Source organism: Stegastes partitus, unplaced genomic scaffold (genome assembly GCF_000690725.1).
Source record: "Stegastes partitus isolate 25-593 unplaced genomic scaffold, Stegastes_partitus-1.0.2 Scaffold356, whole genome shotgun sequence".
Classification (NCBI taxonomy): Eukaryota; Metazoa; Chordata; class Actinopteri; family Pomacentridae; genus Stegastes; species Stegastes partitus.
Window position 1 is genome coordinate 157,722 of NW_007578087.1, and position 19,137 is coordinate 176,858.

Genomic DNA, 19,137 nt, shown 5'->3' on the forward strand with positions numbered 1-19,137 from the left:
TTTTGTTTAATTTTCTGTCATTTAAAGATGTTGTGAAAGTCAGAGCTGTTAAGGGTTAAACTGACACGACTCTGAAACCTGATACGTTTCCTGATAGATGAGCCCGGTTCTGATTCAGACCTTGTTTCCAGTTTGTTTTAAATCCCATCTCCTACAGGTGTGTTTTCATGTCGTCATAAATACCGGCACAAGTTCACGTGAAGCTGCGGCGTCGCACCGTTCCGTCCTCTCTGTGCGCACTGCGTCATGGCGACGGAGGCAGAGAAGTTACGCATTTCCTAAAAGGAGTTTTTTTTGGAATATCACTGTGGCAGACAGCAGAAATACACGCGTGTAAGTACTAAATGACTGCGTATTCTTTGTTGTACACTAAAATATGGGCAGCATTTCTCTTCTCTTTTGTTTTCTCGCCCTCCTGTTGCTGTGTTACCTGTGCAGGTAAACCGACATGACACCTGTAGCCAAGAAGCGCCACAGCGAGCAGCGCAGCGCGTAGTAAACTCTTTACTACCAAGTTCTGCCTTTGTAGTTCCACATATGTCAAAGTCTTTCACGTGATATGGAGCCTTATTGCTTGTTGTAGCTCAGAGGAGGACTTTGGTCGGTGTTGTAACTCTTACTCTGTAGGATATCTGAACTGAACTGGCTTTTCCCTCCTTCCTCTCTCTCAGGATGGTGGATTACAGTGTCTCCCATGTACCAGAAACTCTAGTCCCAAAGAGCCGTGGCCCTTCTAAAATGGAGGAGCTGGTTCTTATGGCCTTGCTGGAATGTCCTCTGTGTCTGGAGCAGCTGGATGCGTCAGCCAAGGTCCTGCCCTGCCAGCACACTTTCTGCGCGTCCTGTTTGCAGAGGCAGGAGGCGGCCAACTCCCAGCTGCACTGCCCCGAGTGTCGTGCCCCTGTCCCGGCCAGGACGGTGGAGGAGCTTCCTCCAAATCTCCTGCTTGTGCGTCTCTTGGAGGGGCTCCAGAGCTCCGCGGTGCCCGGCAGAAACACACAGGCAGCCCGCTACGCAGTGCCCTTGGCCAGGGGCAGCTTGACAGTCAGGGAAGATCAGCAGCAGCAGCAGGAGAGGCAACACAGAGAGAAGCAAGGGCACAGTGAGGTCAGTGAAACGACCCCTGACTAATCCTCCCCGTTTCTATAAGAGGCACTATTAACAAAATAATAAATAAATAAACACTCTGACTCCACAGTTGTGAACAGCATGCTCGTTCTCATAAATTAGGTGGGCAGCTGTTGTTATTTAAGAGCTGCAAAATGTGTTGACAGTCTTTAACGTTTTTTAAATGTTCACAGTCATACAAACCTGCACCACTCTGTATAATCTAAAGGATGGTGTGGCAAAATACCAGCATGTGTGTGTGTGTGTGTGTGTGTATATATATTAGTCTGTTATATACAGTATATAACAAAATTAATTCATATCGCTAAAATGTCCAGTGATTCAAAATTATAACATCTGACATTAATTGCATTGCTTCTAAGTTCAACATTACTATATTTGTTCTTATTTAAAATAAAGAAAATAACAGTTTAGACGTACTGTAAGAAAAACAGAGGTCCCACAGTAGGCGCTATATGCAACGACACATTTCATTAACAAGATCTGAATCCTTTAGTTTTCTCAAGACTTCTTTGTCCACCTTTATTTTCGACACACTGGGCCATACTAGTGTTGCACACATTTCTGCACAGACATTCTGCCGTTATTTAGAGACAAATTCTCTCTGCAGCTGTTTGTCAGAGGGATTGTGTTGTTCTACCTTTCTCTTTAAAATACCCCCAAAAGTGTGCGATTGGATTCAATTCAGATGACAGACATGACCAGGTTACAGTTTTTGCTTTTTTATTCTTTCGAACCTCTTTAGCCAGTTTGGCACTATCCTTTGGACCGCTATCATTTATCACACCGTCCTGGAAGTCATCTTGTCAGTCAGTATTTTGATATATTTTCAGATATTCATGATGCCATCTATAAATGTAATCTCACCTTTTGCACTCATGCAACCCCGTATCGTCACAGTCCCACCTCTGCGCTTCACTGTCAGGACTGTGCGTTCACTGTAGACCTGGCCAAGTTCACACCAAACTTGCTGGACCACATCTGAGCCAAACAAATTTATTTTGATCTCACCTGACCACAAAGAATGTGCTACCGGTATCTGTAAGTGTTCTTTTCATTTTCTTTGGTTGAGTTTCATCTTGCAGTTGAGGGTGCTATGCAGTGTCCTCCTCACTGTTTGAGCCATCACAGAAACTCTGATTTCCACTGATAACCCCTGTGCCAAGTCTGAAGCGGTCGCCTGCTGTTTTTGAGTCCAAGTAGTGAACTGTCTGTGGTGTCATTTTGCTGCCTTGAATTTTTCCATTCTTTTGGCACTTCTGTTTTGTGTGGAGCCGTGATGCAGACGTGCAGATTGACACAGCTCATAGATCCAATAAGTTAGTTTATACCCATGTTATTGCATATACTGTAGGCTATTTGTTCATTTCAAGTGTCCTCATTTTTGTATCTGTCATCACAGATTTTTTAACTTTTGCTGCACTGAGTTTAAACTATGGAACATGTATTTTTGCAACAGTGGCTCAGGTGGTTGAGCGGTTGTATTAATTGCAACGTTGGCAGTTCGATCCCCTCCACAGTCAAGACACTGAACCCAAAGTTGCTCCCAATGGCAGGAAGCACTTTGCATGGCAGCTCTGTCGCCATTGGTGTATGAATGTGTGCGTGAATGGGTGAATGAGAGAACATAGTAAAGTGCTTTGAGTACCACTAAGGTAGAAAAGCGCTATATAAGTGCTGACCATTTATTTTTGACAGTCTTTCAAAAGTATCTGTGCTTGATTGTTCATAAGATGAAATACTCGACTTGCAACTTATTTGCAGTTACTGAGAGGTGACTCAGTATTGAATCATTTGACATTCAAGTGATATTGTGTTGGAATCTCTCACTTCTGTTTGTATACTGTACAAACGACCATTTTTTGAAGCCCAACATTTGGGTTTTGAATGTTTGCTACTAGTGGATTCATGATTTCATGTATTCTCACCAACTTGGGTGATTTTTATACGTGATATAAATATAATATTGTGTCAGAAAATAATTATATAAAGTCAACTGAGAGCTTATCCTGACTAATGTAACCATCAGGAGTCATCCAGCAAACAAAATGGCTCAAAAATCCCAGCATTTGCTCACATAAATCAATTATGAAGTAGCGCCGCTGACTGATTTCTAACATTGTCCACAATGTCCTAATACACCCACACATGTTAAAGTGTCTCTGAATAAATATTACAGAGAAAATCTGTGACGGCTGACAAAATCATAATGCCTTGTGGTGTTTGTTGTGACTCGCCAGCCTCATGACGTCCTACTTAATTACTGACTGGCATCATGTGTCTCATCCCTGACATATAGAGCTACTTACTCACTGTATGTGGGATTCTTTTTCTAAACTTCCGTCAACCGTTCATCTAACCATTCATCTGTATGAGATTATGTGACTCACGAGAGCTGGAGTGTGATCTAACTTATCGAAATGTTTCCTGTGGCAAAATGTGAGCCGGTGTGAGATCGCCCTTTAAACCTGTACAAACGGTGTCTTTATTCTGCAGGTGCATGTTAACTCGGGCTTGCAGATTTGCTTACCAAAGAACACAAAACCACCAATCCTCCTGAGTGCTGCCCTCAGACACAAGAGCCGAGCTGAGAGAGCTTCATTCTAACTTGAAAATGACTCCTATACAGGGTAATAGACATCAGCGGAATAATTAACAACAATTAGACGGCACACAGAAGATAAAAAAATGTCAGATTAATTAAACTCATGCGGTAAAAGTGGGTCAAATACACAAACATGCAAAGGTAGATTCCCAAATGTTACCACAAATGCATCATGTGTTGTACAAAACGGGGAGAATATCAAATACCAAAGTATTAAATATCAAATGTTAACCAATAAAAGAAAAACACAACTGCAAGAAGACAAATCGATAACACCTATTTAACGCTCATTGCCCATAAACTTGAAGACTTTAGTTTACTCGTCATTGGAGAAAAGAAATCCATTTAATGTCCTAAACTAAAATATACCACATCTGGTGAGTACAGAAAATGAGAAAAAGTGAGAGGACTAAAGTTTTTCTTGGTGCATGTTTTAAAAATCAGTGGTCTGTGTAAAACAGGTCTGCGTAACACACCTCGCACCGCCACCTAATTTAAACCTAACAGACCTCAGAGGATCATAAAGGCGCTTCACAGTCGGTAAATCGTACACGCTTTTCATTGATGCTGATGTTTTATTCTCCAAGGTGATGAGAAACACAGAGATCTGCCTTCTCAGAAAGTGCTGTGCATAAAAAAAAGAAACTGCTCTGTGAGTTCAAGAGTTTGCTTGAAATCCACTGTTTGAGTTCAGTCAGAGTTCAAAAAGCTCAGCCAAGTTCACGAGGGTGAGCTCAGATCATTTTGCCTTTAAGATATGTAGAATAATTGACAAGGACGAGCCTGATTAAACGCAAGCTGTGCCAAGAATGAGTGTGGACAGTGAATCAGACACAGTTAATTATTTGCAGATTGATCTGAATTCCTTAAGAATCCTCTCGTCTAATTGATTATATAAATGTTCCCACTTGTATTAGTCATTGACTTCCTGAACTTCTTTACTGCTCACTCTAAGTGACACTTAGCATCTGTGAAATTGTTGCTATCCTTTCAGTGTCAGATGAAGTACGTATTCATTTATTTATTGTGCCCTCTTAGTGTCTTTTGCTGTTGTTTAAAAAAGCAACCGCAAGCTTGAGTCAGTTCTTGATATCACTTCTAAAAGGAAAAAGGATGTGTCACATCGAACTCATCTGCATATCTAGATTAGAATATGGTGCATCAGTGTCAGTCAGCAATAAATGTGTTAGGAACATGCAGAGGTTTGTCATCTCACACTCTGAGATGAAATGAAGCGACGGCAGGAACATTTTGACGCTAAAAAGACGCGGCGACTGTCTCTTATCGGTAGTTATAGTTTGGACCGAAACTTTTCAAAGATGCTTCCGCTTGTTCTCTAATGTCAACCAACCTGGTCACAGTTAAACTAAAATCTGACTTTTCTTTGCTCTCCAGGCTGCCCTCAGAGCCTCAATGTATAAACAGCGAGGTGGCATGTCCGGCGAGGTGGTCCTCACATCCGGCAACAGCATCACCTTAAAGAACAAAGTGGATGACAACTGGCACTATGAAGACGTCAGTGACAGTAGCGGTGCGTCTGTCAGCGCACTGCAGGCGAGCAGCCAGACGCCTCAGCTGCAGCCCCTCCAGCAGCCCCAGCCGCCGGCTCTCTGCAGGGCGCTGTTTGACTTCAACCCAGAGGAGATGAATCTGGAAGACAGTAAATATTGTCTCAGCTTCCTCAAGGTCTGCCCCTCAAACTACTGACTTAACACAGTGGGAGATGTTCACTTTCAATGGCTTCAGACACGTGAATGTGTACACTTAGAATACTACTGATGGTAGCTGCAGTGTTTAATGGCACAGCGGGACCACCACCACTAAACTCAGATACCATTTAATTTATCATTAATAATGCAATCACATAATATTCATATTATTGAATCGGTATTCACACATGTGAGTACTCAAAACACTTTTTCTCAACAAAACATGAAACAAAATGTGCTTTAGAATTTTTTTTGACTGTATGTAATAAGTTGTTGTCAAAACCTCACAAAAAAACAAAACAAAAAACTCACAGGGTTCTCAAATTGTTTTAAAAATGTCGTTTCTGCAGCTCAGATTTTGTTCTATTTTATTTTACATTTAATGTGCTGTACTCAGATTTGGATAACAACTTATTACATGCAATCTGAAAACGGGGACTGTCTGTAATATACTTGTGCGTGTGTGTGTGTGTGTGTGTGTGTGTGTGTGTGTGTGTGTGTGTCTGTAAAGTACAAACAGTGACATAAAGTAGTAAAATAGTATCTTTTGCTTGGTTACATGTTTTGTGTAAATAATGGTAAATAGGTTAAAAAAGAAATAAATATATATATATATATATATATATATAACAAAAATATGTTTTTTCTAAATACATATTTATCTCTAAAATGCAGATTTGTCATTTTATTTATTAAAACATTAAGCAGAAAAAATGCTATTTCACTATTCTATATCACTGTATGTATTTCACAGGCATGTATACTTTTTTTTTACACTTTCTATTATATACATTTACACTGTTTATGGACTGATATATGGCTGCTTTTATGATATTGTAAATAGCTTATGCACTCATCAGGTCATGTAGATGCTCAACCCATTTAGCGTCACTCATCTGTGGCTTTTTTTTTTTTTTTAGACATGAACTTGTCAGTAATTCTGTACAGCAGAGGAAGTTCCCAATAGTACTAACATATAGAGGTCATTGCTTTTTGCTCTTTTTCACTGTTTTCAGAGGCTGAAAACGGAGACTTGTGGAGGCTCAGACCTCTGCTGCAGTGCTTGTTACTTACCCTGAAGGATTTCTCAGGCAGTTATATAAGGGCCTCAGTGCTCCATTAAAGCACACTGGAGCTCGGCTTTTTTTTTTTTTTTTTATGCAGGTGGTCAAATGGTTTTTAGAGGCTGGCCGCAGAAAGGACTGGGCCTGCAGACAGAAGGGCAGCTGATGTCACATGCTACATGAGAAACACAGGGCTGGGAGAGTTTCTGAGTGCTCAGTCTCTAGGGCGAGCACACTCTGTAAAAACCATCTGGCATCCTGTTTTTTTTTGTTTTTGTTGTTGTTTTTATGTGTATCTGTTACCTATTTGTGCTTCACAGGGAGACATTCTTACTGTTATCAGGCGGGTGGATGAACACTGGATCGAAGCCAAGCTAGGGGAGAAAGTTGGAATTTGTCCTCAGCAGTTCACAGAGGTGAGTCATTTTTTCTTCCCTGTCATTCTTCCCTCATAGTTTGAATGTGGCCTTTACAGCGTAATCACCTGCCGTTTGGCACTTTAGTCTAATCGTGCGACCCTTGTAGTCAGTTTAACTATAGGTGTCGTCGCTGGATGTCATTAATTCCAGGTCACTGCCAGGACGCTACCTTGATTTTCATTCAAATCTTTGATTCATCAGTTAATGTCACTCCTGCGCTGCAAAGTGCTGAGGCAGAAAGCTAATCTGTGCAGCCCTGCTGTGTCTGCAGCTGCTCATTAGTGTGTGACTGTGTGGCTTACTCAGGTTTGCAGAGCTTGCTTAGCTGGCTGACTGTCATTTGTTTTCCTCTGTACTTTCTGCCTCCAGGAATTAACTTCATCCATGCCGGGGAATATTGTGTTTGTTTATGCAGCGGGGGGTCAGAGCGGTGCCTCATTCAGTTCTTGTTTCCTTCGCTACCTCGTCATCTTTTCTTCATGTTTCCCCTTCCTTTATTCGACCCTCTCTGTCTCCTGTTCACCCATGTCTCCTCCTGAAGCCCTGCCTCAATGATGCTCTGTATCTTTTTCTACCTCTCTAGTCTATTCTTTCTTCTTCCACCCTCCTCCTCTCTCTTTCTGAGCCTGCCTCTCCTCGTGTCGTGCAGCCAGGCGTGAAGACACAGTAATGCTTTCTCTGCTTGGGTGGCATAACAGCACATCACTGTGGGGAGTGAAAGCATTAACCCTGCCATGCCTGTCTGTCTGCCTGCCTGTCTGTGCAGAAGCGTCTTTCTCAGCACCAGTCAACTCTTCCTGGCTTATTGGCTGGTACTTATCATCCTGTCTGCCTGCCTCCCTGCCTGCCTGTCCAACAAGTTGTAGGGGTGAGTGGAGTAGTGATAAGTGGGTGTATTTAGACAGCCGTTTTGCTGATCAGCAGGAGCAGAGGTTGACAGGAGCTAGTAGCAGGTTGCAGCGAGTTGGAGAGGATTTTCTGTCTTAGGATTTATCCTGATTTTTTCTTTTTTTTTTAAACAGTGGTTTCTCTTTATGTATTCATCTCTTTCAGCCAAACTCAGTGGCTGCCAAACTGCTAAAGGGAAAGAGTCGGAGGGGGGGTGACTCAGCAGAGCTGCACCATCAGACTGGGAGCGGGGGCAAAGACAAGGCCACTGACGCATCCGGTAGGACCACCCATTACGGCGCCCCTCAAGTCCCAGCAAAGACACCCATCCTCAGTGCTTTGCCCCTCTCCAACCAGCGGAAACAGCCTGCAGCCAGCGGCGGCAACTTTTATCAGACGACAACAGGAGACAACATCAGCAGCTTCAACAGCTTCGACCGCCAGGGCCAGCAACAGCGCCTCTCTGTGCCCTCTGCCGCCCGGGGCCACCATCACCGCTCCAGAGTTAATTCTCAACGAATTAGACGCCACTCTGACTCACACAGACACCTGTTACAGGTGAGTCACGTGCATCTCTGTTTTTGCATGTTTTTTTAAATTTGTTTTTGTCTTTGTTTTACCTCTGGCAGATTTCTTTTATATGAAGTTAAACTATGTTTAGTTTTGTTTGCAGTGATTTAGTGTAACAGAAAACATGTGGTGGGAAAAAAAGCACAATGGTTTTCTGTGAGATAATAGAGGTGTTTATCTGAGTCACTGAGGGATCAAGTTGGCCTCAGGGGTACAGGGAGGGGAACCATGACACTAAGCTGAAGGAATGAATGAGAAAGAGGGATCGCCCTCTTGTTGACTGCTGCATGATTAAGTGGCTCTCATTAAGACAACACAGATGTGGAAAGGAGCGAGGTACAAAAGCGAGTGCGGACTGGAGGTGAGCGAACCGTGACTTTGAAAGGTCTTTAATCATGAGTCCTGGGACATAAGCCAGGGTTTCCCCTCAGAGATGAATTACAGTCCAACAGGGTGTGTGTCCGTTTTCTTTATTCAGCTCGGGGAGATATAGTTCATGAGGCTGTGCGTCTTTTTCTCGAAATAGAGAGCAGTGTAGCTGAAGAGAAAAGAGGAACATTCCTCTAACTCACATAATCGAAAGAGCTGTTAAAGTGTCAGACACTTAATGTACTTTTACTAACTTGTAGGAGACACATGTACAAACTGGGCTTACTTTTGCTGCTGTTGTGCCGTCTGAATTAATTATTACCCAAACACTCTTGAAAAGGAATACTTTTACTCTTTTCTCAGTTAAGTTTGTGCAGCTTCTATAAATAGAAAAAAGAACAATATTAGGAATGTTTGCACCTCGAGCTATCAGATGAATTGCTAATACACTCTTTTATGTGAACAACATAATGTCTGACTGGAAAATCTTCATCTGACACTTTTGGAGGGTTATTTTTATTTAAGGGCATGGTGAAACTACAAAACTTCACTCAGTAAGAATTTGATGTGGCAGTTCAAAGCAAAGACTTGTGCACTTCTCCCAAATCTGGTTCTGTGATAAGCAACGGGAGTGACAGATTATGTTGTCAAAATGCCAAATGACACAAAAATTATCTCTTTTTATTAAAACTCTTATCAACGTAATTTTAAAGATGTGCTGGGTGTATTCCTTGCCAACAATTTTATGTAAGTAGCTGGACATAGTGCCATTTATTTACTAGAGAAATGATGTAATAAAATACTATCAGTATGGCACTAAGTCTGTTGCTGACAAGTGTTTGCCAACATGAAAACCTCTGGAATGCTTCATAATATAATCACCTACAAAGGTTCTATACCTCCCGAGATAATGATTTCCACTGATTCGGTTCAAAGTTCACAGCTCTACCCTGCAATTATACATGTCCGAATGTAAAAATGCTAAAACCTCATGCAAGCCGGGGAATAACTGGAGAGGGAGGGAGGCGCCGGAGACTCAAGACTCGAGAGAAAGATTTAAAAAACAAGTGAGAAACGGGAGGCATGGAGAGGGAGAGGTGAGAAGAAACCCTGAAAACAAAAGATGGCATGAAGTTGAGAAACAGAAAAAACAAAATTTGCAAGCTGCAAAAAGGCAAAACACAAGAAGCAGGAAGAAGGAGGAGGGAAAAATGAGAGATAGATGTAGGGAGTGGGAGGCTTGGAGAGTCCCTCAGTGTGTCTGCTTATCTCTCTCATGCTGATGATGATGAGTCACTGGTGAAGTAGGTTACATAACAGACCCCTCTCTCCCCTGCCTTCAGACTCCTTCCTCTTCACTAAGCAGGTAACACTCACTCTCACATCAGTGGGCCAGTGATGGCAGACAGACCACGGACCCCCTTTTTCAAAGGCTGCGTCCCGAAGGCCGAGCTCCCCGGTGACCAAGTCGGCATGTGTGCTATTCTTAGTGCTGCCTCCCATCGGCTCTCACCTCTGGCTCCTCTGTTTGACAGCGAGCTGCAGCTTCCCTCCCACTGTGGATGAAATAATGCGTATTAGTGTGAATATCGGCATGGTTATATAAGAGCAGAAATTTATTATAGAAATGAGCCAAAAGCAAAAACAAGTTCAGCCCCATATCATGCTTCACTGTTACACCAGAATATCTGACATCATTGTTATCAGAGACGTTTGAAGCCTGTGAACTGACTGCACAAAAGAGCTGAAGCCATTAGATGGAGTTATTTATATAGCACCTTTCAAGTGCAGAATTTCGCAAAGTGCTTTGCTGACATAAAATATGGACTTAAGAGGGGTAAAAACAACATATATATTAATAAATAAATACCACACAAATAAAGTCAAGCTTCTTTAGTTTAGCAACCTCAGAAGTGAAAGTCTTCTCAGTTAATCAGAAGATCTTAGAAGCCAAGTGTCAGCATGCAAGGCCGTAGATCTATAATGCAGCTCAGTGTTTGTGACGAGTTCACAAGAGCCTTGAACTGACTTCAGATTTTAATGGGGAGACAGTTTAGAGACATTTTAGAGAAGGTGGTGAAAAGCTAAGCGGCAGCATTTCAGATCACTTGTATGAAATCCAGGGTTGTTTAGCAAAGGCATGGAAGAGGTGATTTCAGTAGTTGAGATGGAAAACTGGAACTAAAAGCATGAATTTGCTCATTTTTAATCAAAGTATCTGTTGTTCCTGTTTGTTAAAGTGATAGTTTGTTGTTGTTGTTTTTTTACCTTGTTACATGTACATATGGTAGTTTTTACATACAAAATAAGCAGTCAACATCATGGCGGAGATTTTCCACTTTAGAACTGCAGTGTACTGATGACACTCTCAAAAACACTGATTCAGATTTTTGCAGGATTTATACACATCAGACTCAAGGAACCAATTATATCAGCTGGCAGGGGGAGATTTATTCTTCTTCTGAATCCGTTTCAACATGTTTGGCTGAATTACTCCAGTATTCAAACTTCTCGTCTTGCAGCATGGAGTAGTTTTATAGTGTCTGAGCAGAGCTGTAGGTGAGCTGGTGTGCTCGAGCTGCAGTGTGTGGAGGCATGGATAGAGAAACAGGCAGGGTTACACCTAAGCCATTTTAAGACAGAAAAAGAATATTTTTTTTATTGAAAAACCTTTTGAATATGTAACTTTGATGCACTGAGATGTGTTTTAGAGGTTTAATGAACGGCTAGAGAGGAACTTAAAAATGCTCATTTGCAGCTTTTCTCTCACTCATGTGACTGCAGATGTGAAAAGTCTGCGTTGTTGTCTGTTAGTCACACAAAACAAGCAAACTTAAGATTGTGAGACAGGCTTTGAAAAATTGCCATGGCAGCATTTCTTTTTTTTTTGACATTTTACTGACCAAATGATTAATAGGTATATTTTTTTAATGCAAGATTGATCAATGATAAATTGATCCTTTCTTCATCATAAACTGTTGAAACTTCAGTGGTAATGTCTGTCCAAAGAGGTGTTTTCATTTGTGGTGTTTGATTAGAGTTTTCCTCAGCTACTTCCATGGATTAGGCACTTGTGTGGGCATGTGCAGGCTCCTGTTTGCTTTACTTTACCTGTTAAGGTGGACGAATTGCACCTTGCTTAAAAGGCATTTGAGAAGATTTTATTTACCTCACCTAAAAAGCAGAGGGGAGTGCAAAAAAAGCTGCAGCCAAGGTGGCGTCTTCCATCAATCTGCACAGAATACATCCCGTTAGATCAGATCCCGATGCCCAACATACACACGATACTAACTTGGCAATGTTCATGTAAAGCTTCTGTGCACGTCAAACCCGCTCCAAACATCATTTAATAGCTGAAATATCTTTACATACATGCACAGAGAAGAAAAGCCGGATTATAGCAAGAATTGATGTCAGACTGTTATAGTAGCTTCTTTTTATTGCATCTTGAATGTTTCCACTAAATGTTATCAGCCTCACAAGGCTCATAAACATAATAAATACGTTTATTCCCTTAAATAAATACAATTTTACAGTACAAATGCAACTAATAAAATCCAAATAGTATCAGTTAACCTGAAAATTAAGTGCTTCAACACAACGTAATGTCTGCAGCCCCACAGGAGCACTTAGCTCAGGGGACATCCAGGCTTTTCCCAACGTGCCCTGAGGTCCTGCAGTCAGTGAAGAAGAACTGCAGCTGCCGTGAGATTATTGGTGGTGATGTCAGCGGGATGCCACTGTGAGTCGAGATCAAGCCGGACAGAAGTCTGTCCTGCTCTAATTCTGTGCAGGGCCGCCTCGAACAATGTTAGTTATTAGTTCTCATTGGAGCAATCTCCCTCGTCTCTCTGTTAATGCAGCTCACTTTGTAAAGGCCTTTAAAAACCTTTTCAAAATCCATTTTTACTGTCCTGCTTTCCCTGAAACGGAGCTGTAATTTGCTGTGTGCTGTTCATTTTTTGTGTATCTGTGTCCTACACGGAACATGTCCTGTTTTAAAAGGTGTTAAACAAAGAATATTTTACTTTCTTAACAGAGATGTGAATCATCATGTGCTTTTTCCAGGATAGCACCACCCAGGATTAACCTCTCTGATTAAGACTAATTAAGTCTAATTAAACTGAGGGTGTGCAGGGCCATTTCATCAGTGATTAATTCTGGCACAATTTTTTTTTTTTTTACTAAATGTGTCACAGTTTTACATACACACACAATAAGCCAGTGTTTTCAACAAGACATTTTGACAAATTAACCTAGAAAATGGAATTGTAGTCATAGATTTCTAATAGTCATAGTCTTCTTATTGAGAATTAGTGGCCAGCATAGTGCAGTTAGAAAATAAGTGAAAACTGCATTGCATAGGGAGATTTTTAAGTTAAAGTGGGTGAAACTGAATACAATAACCTGCAGGGGGAAATATAATGTTACAATGATGAGCAATTTTCAAAACAGATTTTTAAAGTGTTTTTATGATTATAATTTATTTTGTCTCTATCTGGTCAAACTTTTTTTTATATGTAATTTTCATAATTAGTAATGTTAGTTGCACTTTAAGGAGTCTCCTAACAGAACTGTCTTTATTAGATTTTGTGAGGCCAAAGGATGCTGGTTGACTGTTAATTATCTGTTAATTGGTTTACTTATCGCAGCAGGGATTCTGACCTCCAGTCTTTTACAGGAAATAAGATTTTATTTGTTGCTTGACTAATAGCAAAGTTACTCTCTTCAAGTAAATATAGCCGCTGCCACTACTGGGTCAGTGCACCTGGCCATTGCGTGACTGCAGCATCACTGAAGCAGGCTCTTTGAATCTAAAAAAAACCCACAAACCAAGAATAGAAAAAAGGACACAGAGTAATGAAAAAAACTAAATAATTTAATACATGAACAGAAGTAGCTGTTTTCATGGTGTATTATGCAACTTTTTTTTTTTTTTTTTTTTTACAAAGATGGCAGCAATTTGCTGTTAAAAAACAGTGTTTGATCGGATGTGAAAAGACATTTAATACTTCTTGCCTTCCCCTCAGCTCTACAGTAAAAGTGACAATGTGACACGAGGAAGGACAGGAAGTTCTGGTTGTGGCTGCTTTTTGTATAAATATCTCATGAATGCCATAAAAGACACGTGAACAACAACAGCCAAAGAAAACACCACATGACGGGGATGCTCATCCATCCACTCTCCTATGTGATGGAAGGCTGATGTGTCTGCAGGACATACTACATGCATCCTAACGTCATCTTTCTTTATTTGTGCCTCACAGCACGGCTTTTGACACTGTAGTTACGGCACTGGATGCATCTTAATTATGACCGCCTTTGTGCTTTTGAGTCGGAGTGTGAATGCAGTGCAGCATAATAGCGGGAGAGCTGCAGGATCCAGGCACATACTGTACGGAGGGAACCCCCGAGCCCACAGGCCAGCGTTAACACTTGAAGCAGTAGCTGAGTGGTGGTGCTGTAAATAGCAGCAAACATGTATGAACGTCACTGCAAAGATAACAGGCAACAGGAAGGTTATATTCACCTCTTTGTAATGATGACAGTGAAAAAAAAAATGTATGCATGTGGGTGCTGGCCAAAAAGAAAATACAAAGTAAAGCCTCCTAAAGTCCCTCTTCAGGGGTGTAATTAGATAATGAGGCATTAAGCTTTAATGGCTGAGACACACACCTCAGTGTCACTCCTTGTCACTCACCGACTGCATCAGGCCTGACTCACAGCCTGCAGACTTCAGGACTGTCCAAGTTTCTTAAGTTTACAAAAGAAGTTAATCATTCGTTTCTGTATATTTTTTATTGTTGCTGTATTTCACGTAGTTGAAAAGTAAGACAAAGCATTTCACAAGATTTGATATGCAGACAGGTGACAAATTAAAGGAAAATAATGATTAAATGAGTGAATAAATAATAACTTTATTTGTATTTTACCTTTTAAGAGCAGAGTTTACAAATTGCTTTATAGACAGGGCAAAAAAAACAAAAGAAGGACTGTCAGGAAGGCCGTTGAACAAAGAAAGCTGGTCAGTTCAAACAGAAGGTAAAAAGACCAGAGAGGCAAATGTGGAGAAAGAGAGTTAAACTTGGTAAAATATACAAAATGAGACAATTCAACAACACCACATAAAATAATAAAAGCAGCAAAAATACCACATCCAAGGAAAGAAAAATAGCAAGTGAAAAAGAAGAAAATAGAGGGTAAAACCTTATAGACAAGGCAAAAAATTATTATTATTATAATAGAAATATTAAATAAATAAAATAAATACATAATTAACTTAATAAATGAAGGGTAAATGAGAGGTTTTTTTGGTCATTTTTTTAAAAGTGCTGTTTCATACAAAGGTGAAGCATTTCAAGGGTTCAGTGAATGACTCATAAAAGCAGCATGCTGCACTGAACTCTGCACCACGACCACCAAAACACCAAACAGTGGGTGTAACTGTATTCATCTGACAACATGACAAGTTTCATGTCTTCTCATGTTTGTCAGTGGTTGTTGATTAAACCATGAAACAGTCATCTCTGTGCATCAGTGTTACATTTTACTTCCCCTGGCATATAAAAAGCAACATATGCACATGCTAACAAGATAAAAACTTGACAAGATCCACAGACTGTGTTTCGGGAAAAAATACACTTAAGAGTTTATCTTAAATTAATGAGGCATCAGCAATCTGAGCTAGACAAAACGAGGGAACACCTGCTAAAGTTACAATCTTTTTAATGCAAAATTCTCTGGCCTGTCCACCACTTTGGTTTCAGACTGAGCTACATGGATTTAATGAAATTTTGTATAGATGTGCCCAGAGGATGAATGGTAATGACTGACTTTTCATGCATGACCTTAAAAACCCCACTGACATTCCCACTGAACTGTGATTGTGGCCGTAGACTCTTTTCGTAATGTGCTAAAAGAATTTGCCATGCATCAGCCTTTACATTCCATATGATAACTGTGCATCCATACCACTTCAGAGTGAGAAGAAGATGACCAGTGAGACTCCACCCACCCCCACCATCTCTATGGCTCTGGTGAACCCTCAGATGCCATCTGCCTCTATAGATGGCAAAAACTCCTCCACGCAGCAGCTCTCCATCAGTGTGTGAGTCACAGTTTTAAACATTATATTAATGGTATGATAATGTAGCATCCCATGCAAGGTATGAATAGAATAGGAAACACTCAAATATTCAAAAAGTGGTAGCATAATCTGCATATATATATATATATATAAAGTGTGGTAGTAACATGAGTGAACCCTCTGTATGGCTCCTCAGGTGTGCTGTCCTGTATTCCTACAAACCACGGCGACCCGAGGAGCTGGAGCTGAGGAAAGGAGAGATGGTGGGAGTGTACGGAAAGTTCAAAGAAGGCTGGCTGCGTGGGTTATCACTTCGAACGGGAAAAGTGGGCATTCTGCCCAGCAACTACATCACGCCTGTGCTCAGGTGAGAGGCTGTGATCTCTGACTGCAGAAAGTGGGAGTTAAATGACATTAGGATTCAGACAGTGATTTCATGTGGGTGGGAAGCCATGCTGTCATGGTCACAATGCAGGAATTCATTAATCAGAAATAGAATGCTGCATAGCAGGGGTCGGTGGTCGACTCAAACTTTCTTTACAGTGTAACATCATGTAGTTAGACATTCACTTCATGCTAATGTGTGTCATTGTCTAACTACAGAACCTCAGCCAGACTTATGGAGACCAAAGCAGCTAGTGCGTCCTCGCAGTACAACACGGTAACCGGAAAGAAACCCACAGCTGCCAAGAATCCTGCTGTGGTCCTTGCTCTTGATAGGGTGAACGCTGATGGAACGATACACTCAACAGGACAAGTCCCTTCAGTGCCAAATGGAGCACAGCATGCAATGTCATCCACTGGCACTGGAAAACCATCCTTCTATGCGGGTTCACAAGGTTGGGACACCGTGAGACGTATTTTTAACCCACATAGAGGTGAGAGTTAAACAACTGTCTTGATTACATTAGAGATTTCTTTGGGTGCTGAAAGAATGTGTTTTTTTTCCCCTCTTCAGGATCAAACCGTTTCTCCCATATGTCCAGTTTCAACATCCCATCCAACTCGCAACACTTTGCACAAGTTCAGGCGTCCGGCTACTCCCCTGCCATGCAGAGGAAGAAGAACAGCAGCATCTTGTCCAGCTCTGCTCCCAGACTGCTGAGCTGGATGACTGAGCCAGCAGTGCCCTCTGCTGCTGCAGTCATGAAGGACAGGGACTTCAATGCATCACATGAAGCAACATTTCAGCAGGACAGACAGCCCACCAGTGGGCCTCAGTCAATTCTCGTCAGACCTGACACACACAAGAACACTATAGACAAGGTAATGTCGTGTGATTTCATGTGAGAGACATGAGCATACATCTGTCTGGGGTTATTTATACTGTGAAGTGTTCTTTAACTGTTCTTTGATCTTTGTTCTGCATTGGATTCACAGTAAATGTTTTACTTCCATAGCCTGCAAAGTCAGTGCGGTTCCTCACAGATGAAGACTCCCCACCTCCAAGACATCGGACGTCATCTTGGTCATCAGGAAATCAGGTTCCTTCCAACTGCCACCTTGGGCTCCCTCCTTTAGAAGTGTGGGCCCCCTCCCTCACCCTGGGAAGAGATGGACCAGGGATCATTCTCAAAGAAGGAAAAGGTCCTGTTCTCAGAAAAGGCCTTGAAACAGCCATCTCAGATCTAAATTCTAACCCACAGAAACCAATATCCTTGCAGCCGTCGCTATCAGCGGTGTCAGCTCAGTTCAGCCCCAGCAGGTATGTTGGCTTTGTGTGTTTGTCCTTAAAAATAAAGACCAGTGACTGACTAATTTTACAGACTGGACTAAAATCTCATGGTTTGCTTCTTTTTTTTCCCAGACACAGAGTGACCACGGCGCACTTTGCCCAGACAGACTCAGAGCTCAGTCTGCTTCAAGGAGAGCTCGTCCTTGTCCACAGACCTCGATCCGATGGACGGGTTCTTGTTACTCAGGAGAGCAGTGGGAAGACAGGTTTATTCCACAGCAATGTTCTTCAAGCCCTTGAGAGGCTCAGCTGACTGTGTATTTCTACTGTAGTTGTGTATATTTCTATATTCCACGTGTTCAAGCTGACTTGATCGAGAAGAACAAAATGCCTGTTGAAGTCCAAAGGTCAATACTGCCAAATGACAATCCTATGAAAGGTGTTTATTTTTGTCCTGAGTGCATATGAGAGTATGGTTAAATTCTTTGGAGGTATATTTTACGTCCTGTGCATGGTTGTGACACATGTACTATTATAAGATTTTGCACAAAAACCCACTTAATGACTGTTCCTTGTTCCATACCCATGTTACACGCATTGGTGAGTGCCTTTGTCAAAACCCACGAAGGAAACAAACTATATTTGAATAAACTTAGAGAAATTATGAGGTGAAATATCAATACTGCTTATGTGATATTAAAAGTATACTTCCAGAACTTCAGTAGTTTGGTGTCTTACTAACAGCAATGCCATATTTTTCTGCATGTTAAAATACTTTGCAAGCGGGTGACCCTATGTTCTGCATGTAAACCTTATTCTGTAACCTGCAGCTACAGCTGACAGCAAGGCTGGATTTTACCTACAACCCTCTTGGGGGCCACTAATTCCCTTTATGTCAGCTGGTGTCGGCTTTGTATATAATGATATCAGCCTTTTAATCATGAAAGTGTATTCAAAAAAAGTAGTTTTAAGATTGTTAGTATTTCAGTTTTGCACACAGAGTTTATACATCAAATTTATGTGTATATTCATGTGTATAATCAGGTTAACGTATATCAAATTTGATTAATAGTTTGGGTTAATATATTAAAAATACAGACCCCACAATAGGAAGTCTTTACATATTTTTATGGGTTTATTTGTTGTATTGTGGGTTGTGTTGTGCTGCCTTTCTTTTTAAAATATCATGAAGACGTTCTATTAGAGGTGACCTACTTGGCCAGGCCACCTTTGTCTTCTTTTTTTTAAAACCTTGCTGGAATATGTCTTTCCTGCTAGTCCTCTTGTCAGCTGGTATTTTGATATATCCACAGGTATTCGTGGCTCCATCTGCAAATGTCACATCCCCAACAACAGCACTAATGCTGCAACCTGTCATCAAATTCCCACCTCTGTGCTTTACTGTCAGGACTATGCATTAACTGTGGTGGTCCCTGCCAGGTTCACAACAAACATGTCGGACTCCATCTGACTCGGATGAAGTTATCTTGGTCTCACCCGAACAAAGAACGTGCTGTCAATATTTGCCAAGCTTCTTTCGCTGTTCATTAGCAAAGTTTATTCTTGCAGTTTTGTACTGAAGAACATCAATAGCTACCCATAGAGGTTGATGTTATACAGTGT

General features: G+C 41.3%; 1 protein-coding gene across 1 annotated transcript; it reads left to right on the forward strand.

The window, feature by feature from the left end:
• The first annotated feature begins 224 nt into the window (after positions 1–224).
• Positions 225–18,230, forward strand: sh3rf2 (SH3 domain containing ring finger 2). The gene is made up of 11 exons (XM_008284367.1): positions 225–333; positions 672–1,107; positions 5,129–5,419; positions 6,827–6,922; positions 7,979–8,371; positions 15,733–15,860; positions 16,036–16,206; positions 16,443–16,717; positions 16,798–17,105; positions 17,240–17,544; positions 17,647–18,230. Exons 2-11 carry the CDS (start codon positions 673–675, stop codon positions 17,825–17,827), a joined length of 2,583 nt encoding a protein of 860 aa, XP_008282589.1. The 5' UTR covers positions 225–333; position 672; the 3' UTR covers positions 17,828–18,230.
• The last annotated feature ends 907 nt before the right edge of the window (positions 18,231–19,137 follow it).

Bases quoted from the DNA above. Each gene is read 5' to 3' on its own strand.
- sh3rf2 (XM_008284367.1), top strand. From the start codon at position 673: ATGGTGGATTACAGTGTCTCCCATGTACCAGAAACTCTAGTCCCAAAG. The intron at 15,861-16,035 runs GTGAGTCACAGT...ATGGCTCCTCAG, and splicing joins CAGCAGCTCTCCATCAGTGT to GTGTGCTGTCCTGTATTCCT. The intron at 17,545-17,646 runs GTATGTTGGCTT...TTTTTTTCCCAG, and splicing joins GCTCAGTTCAGCCCCAGCAG to ACACAGAGTGACCACGGCGC.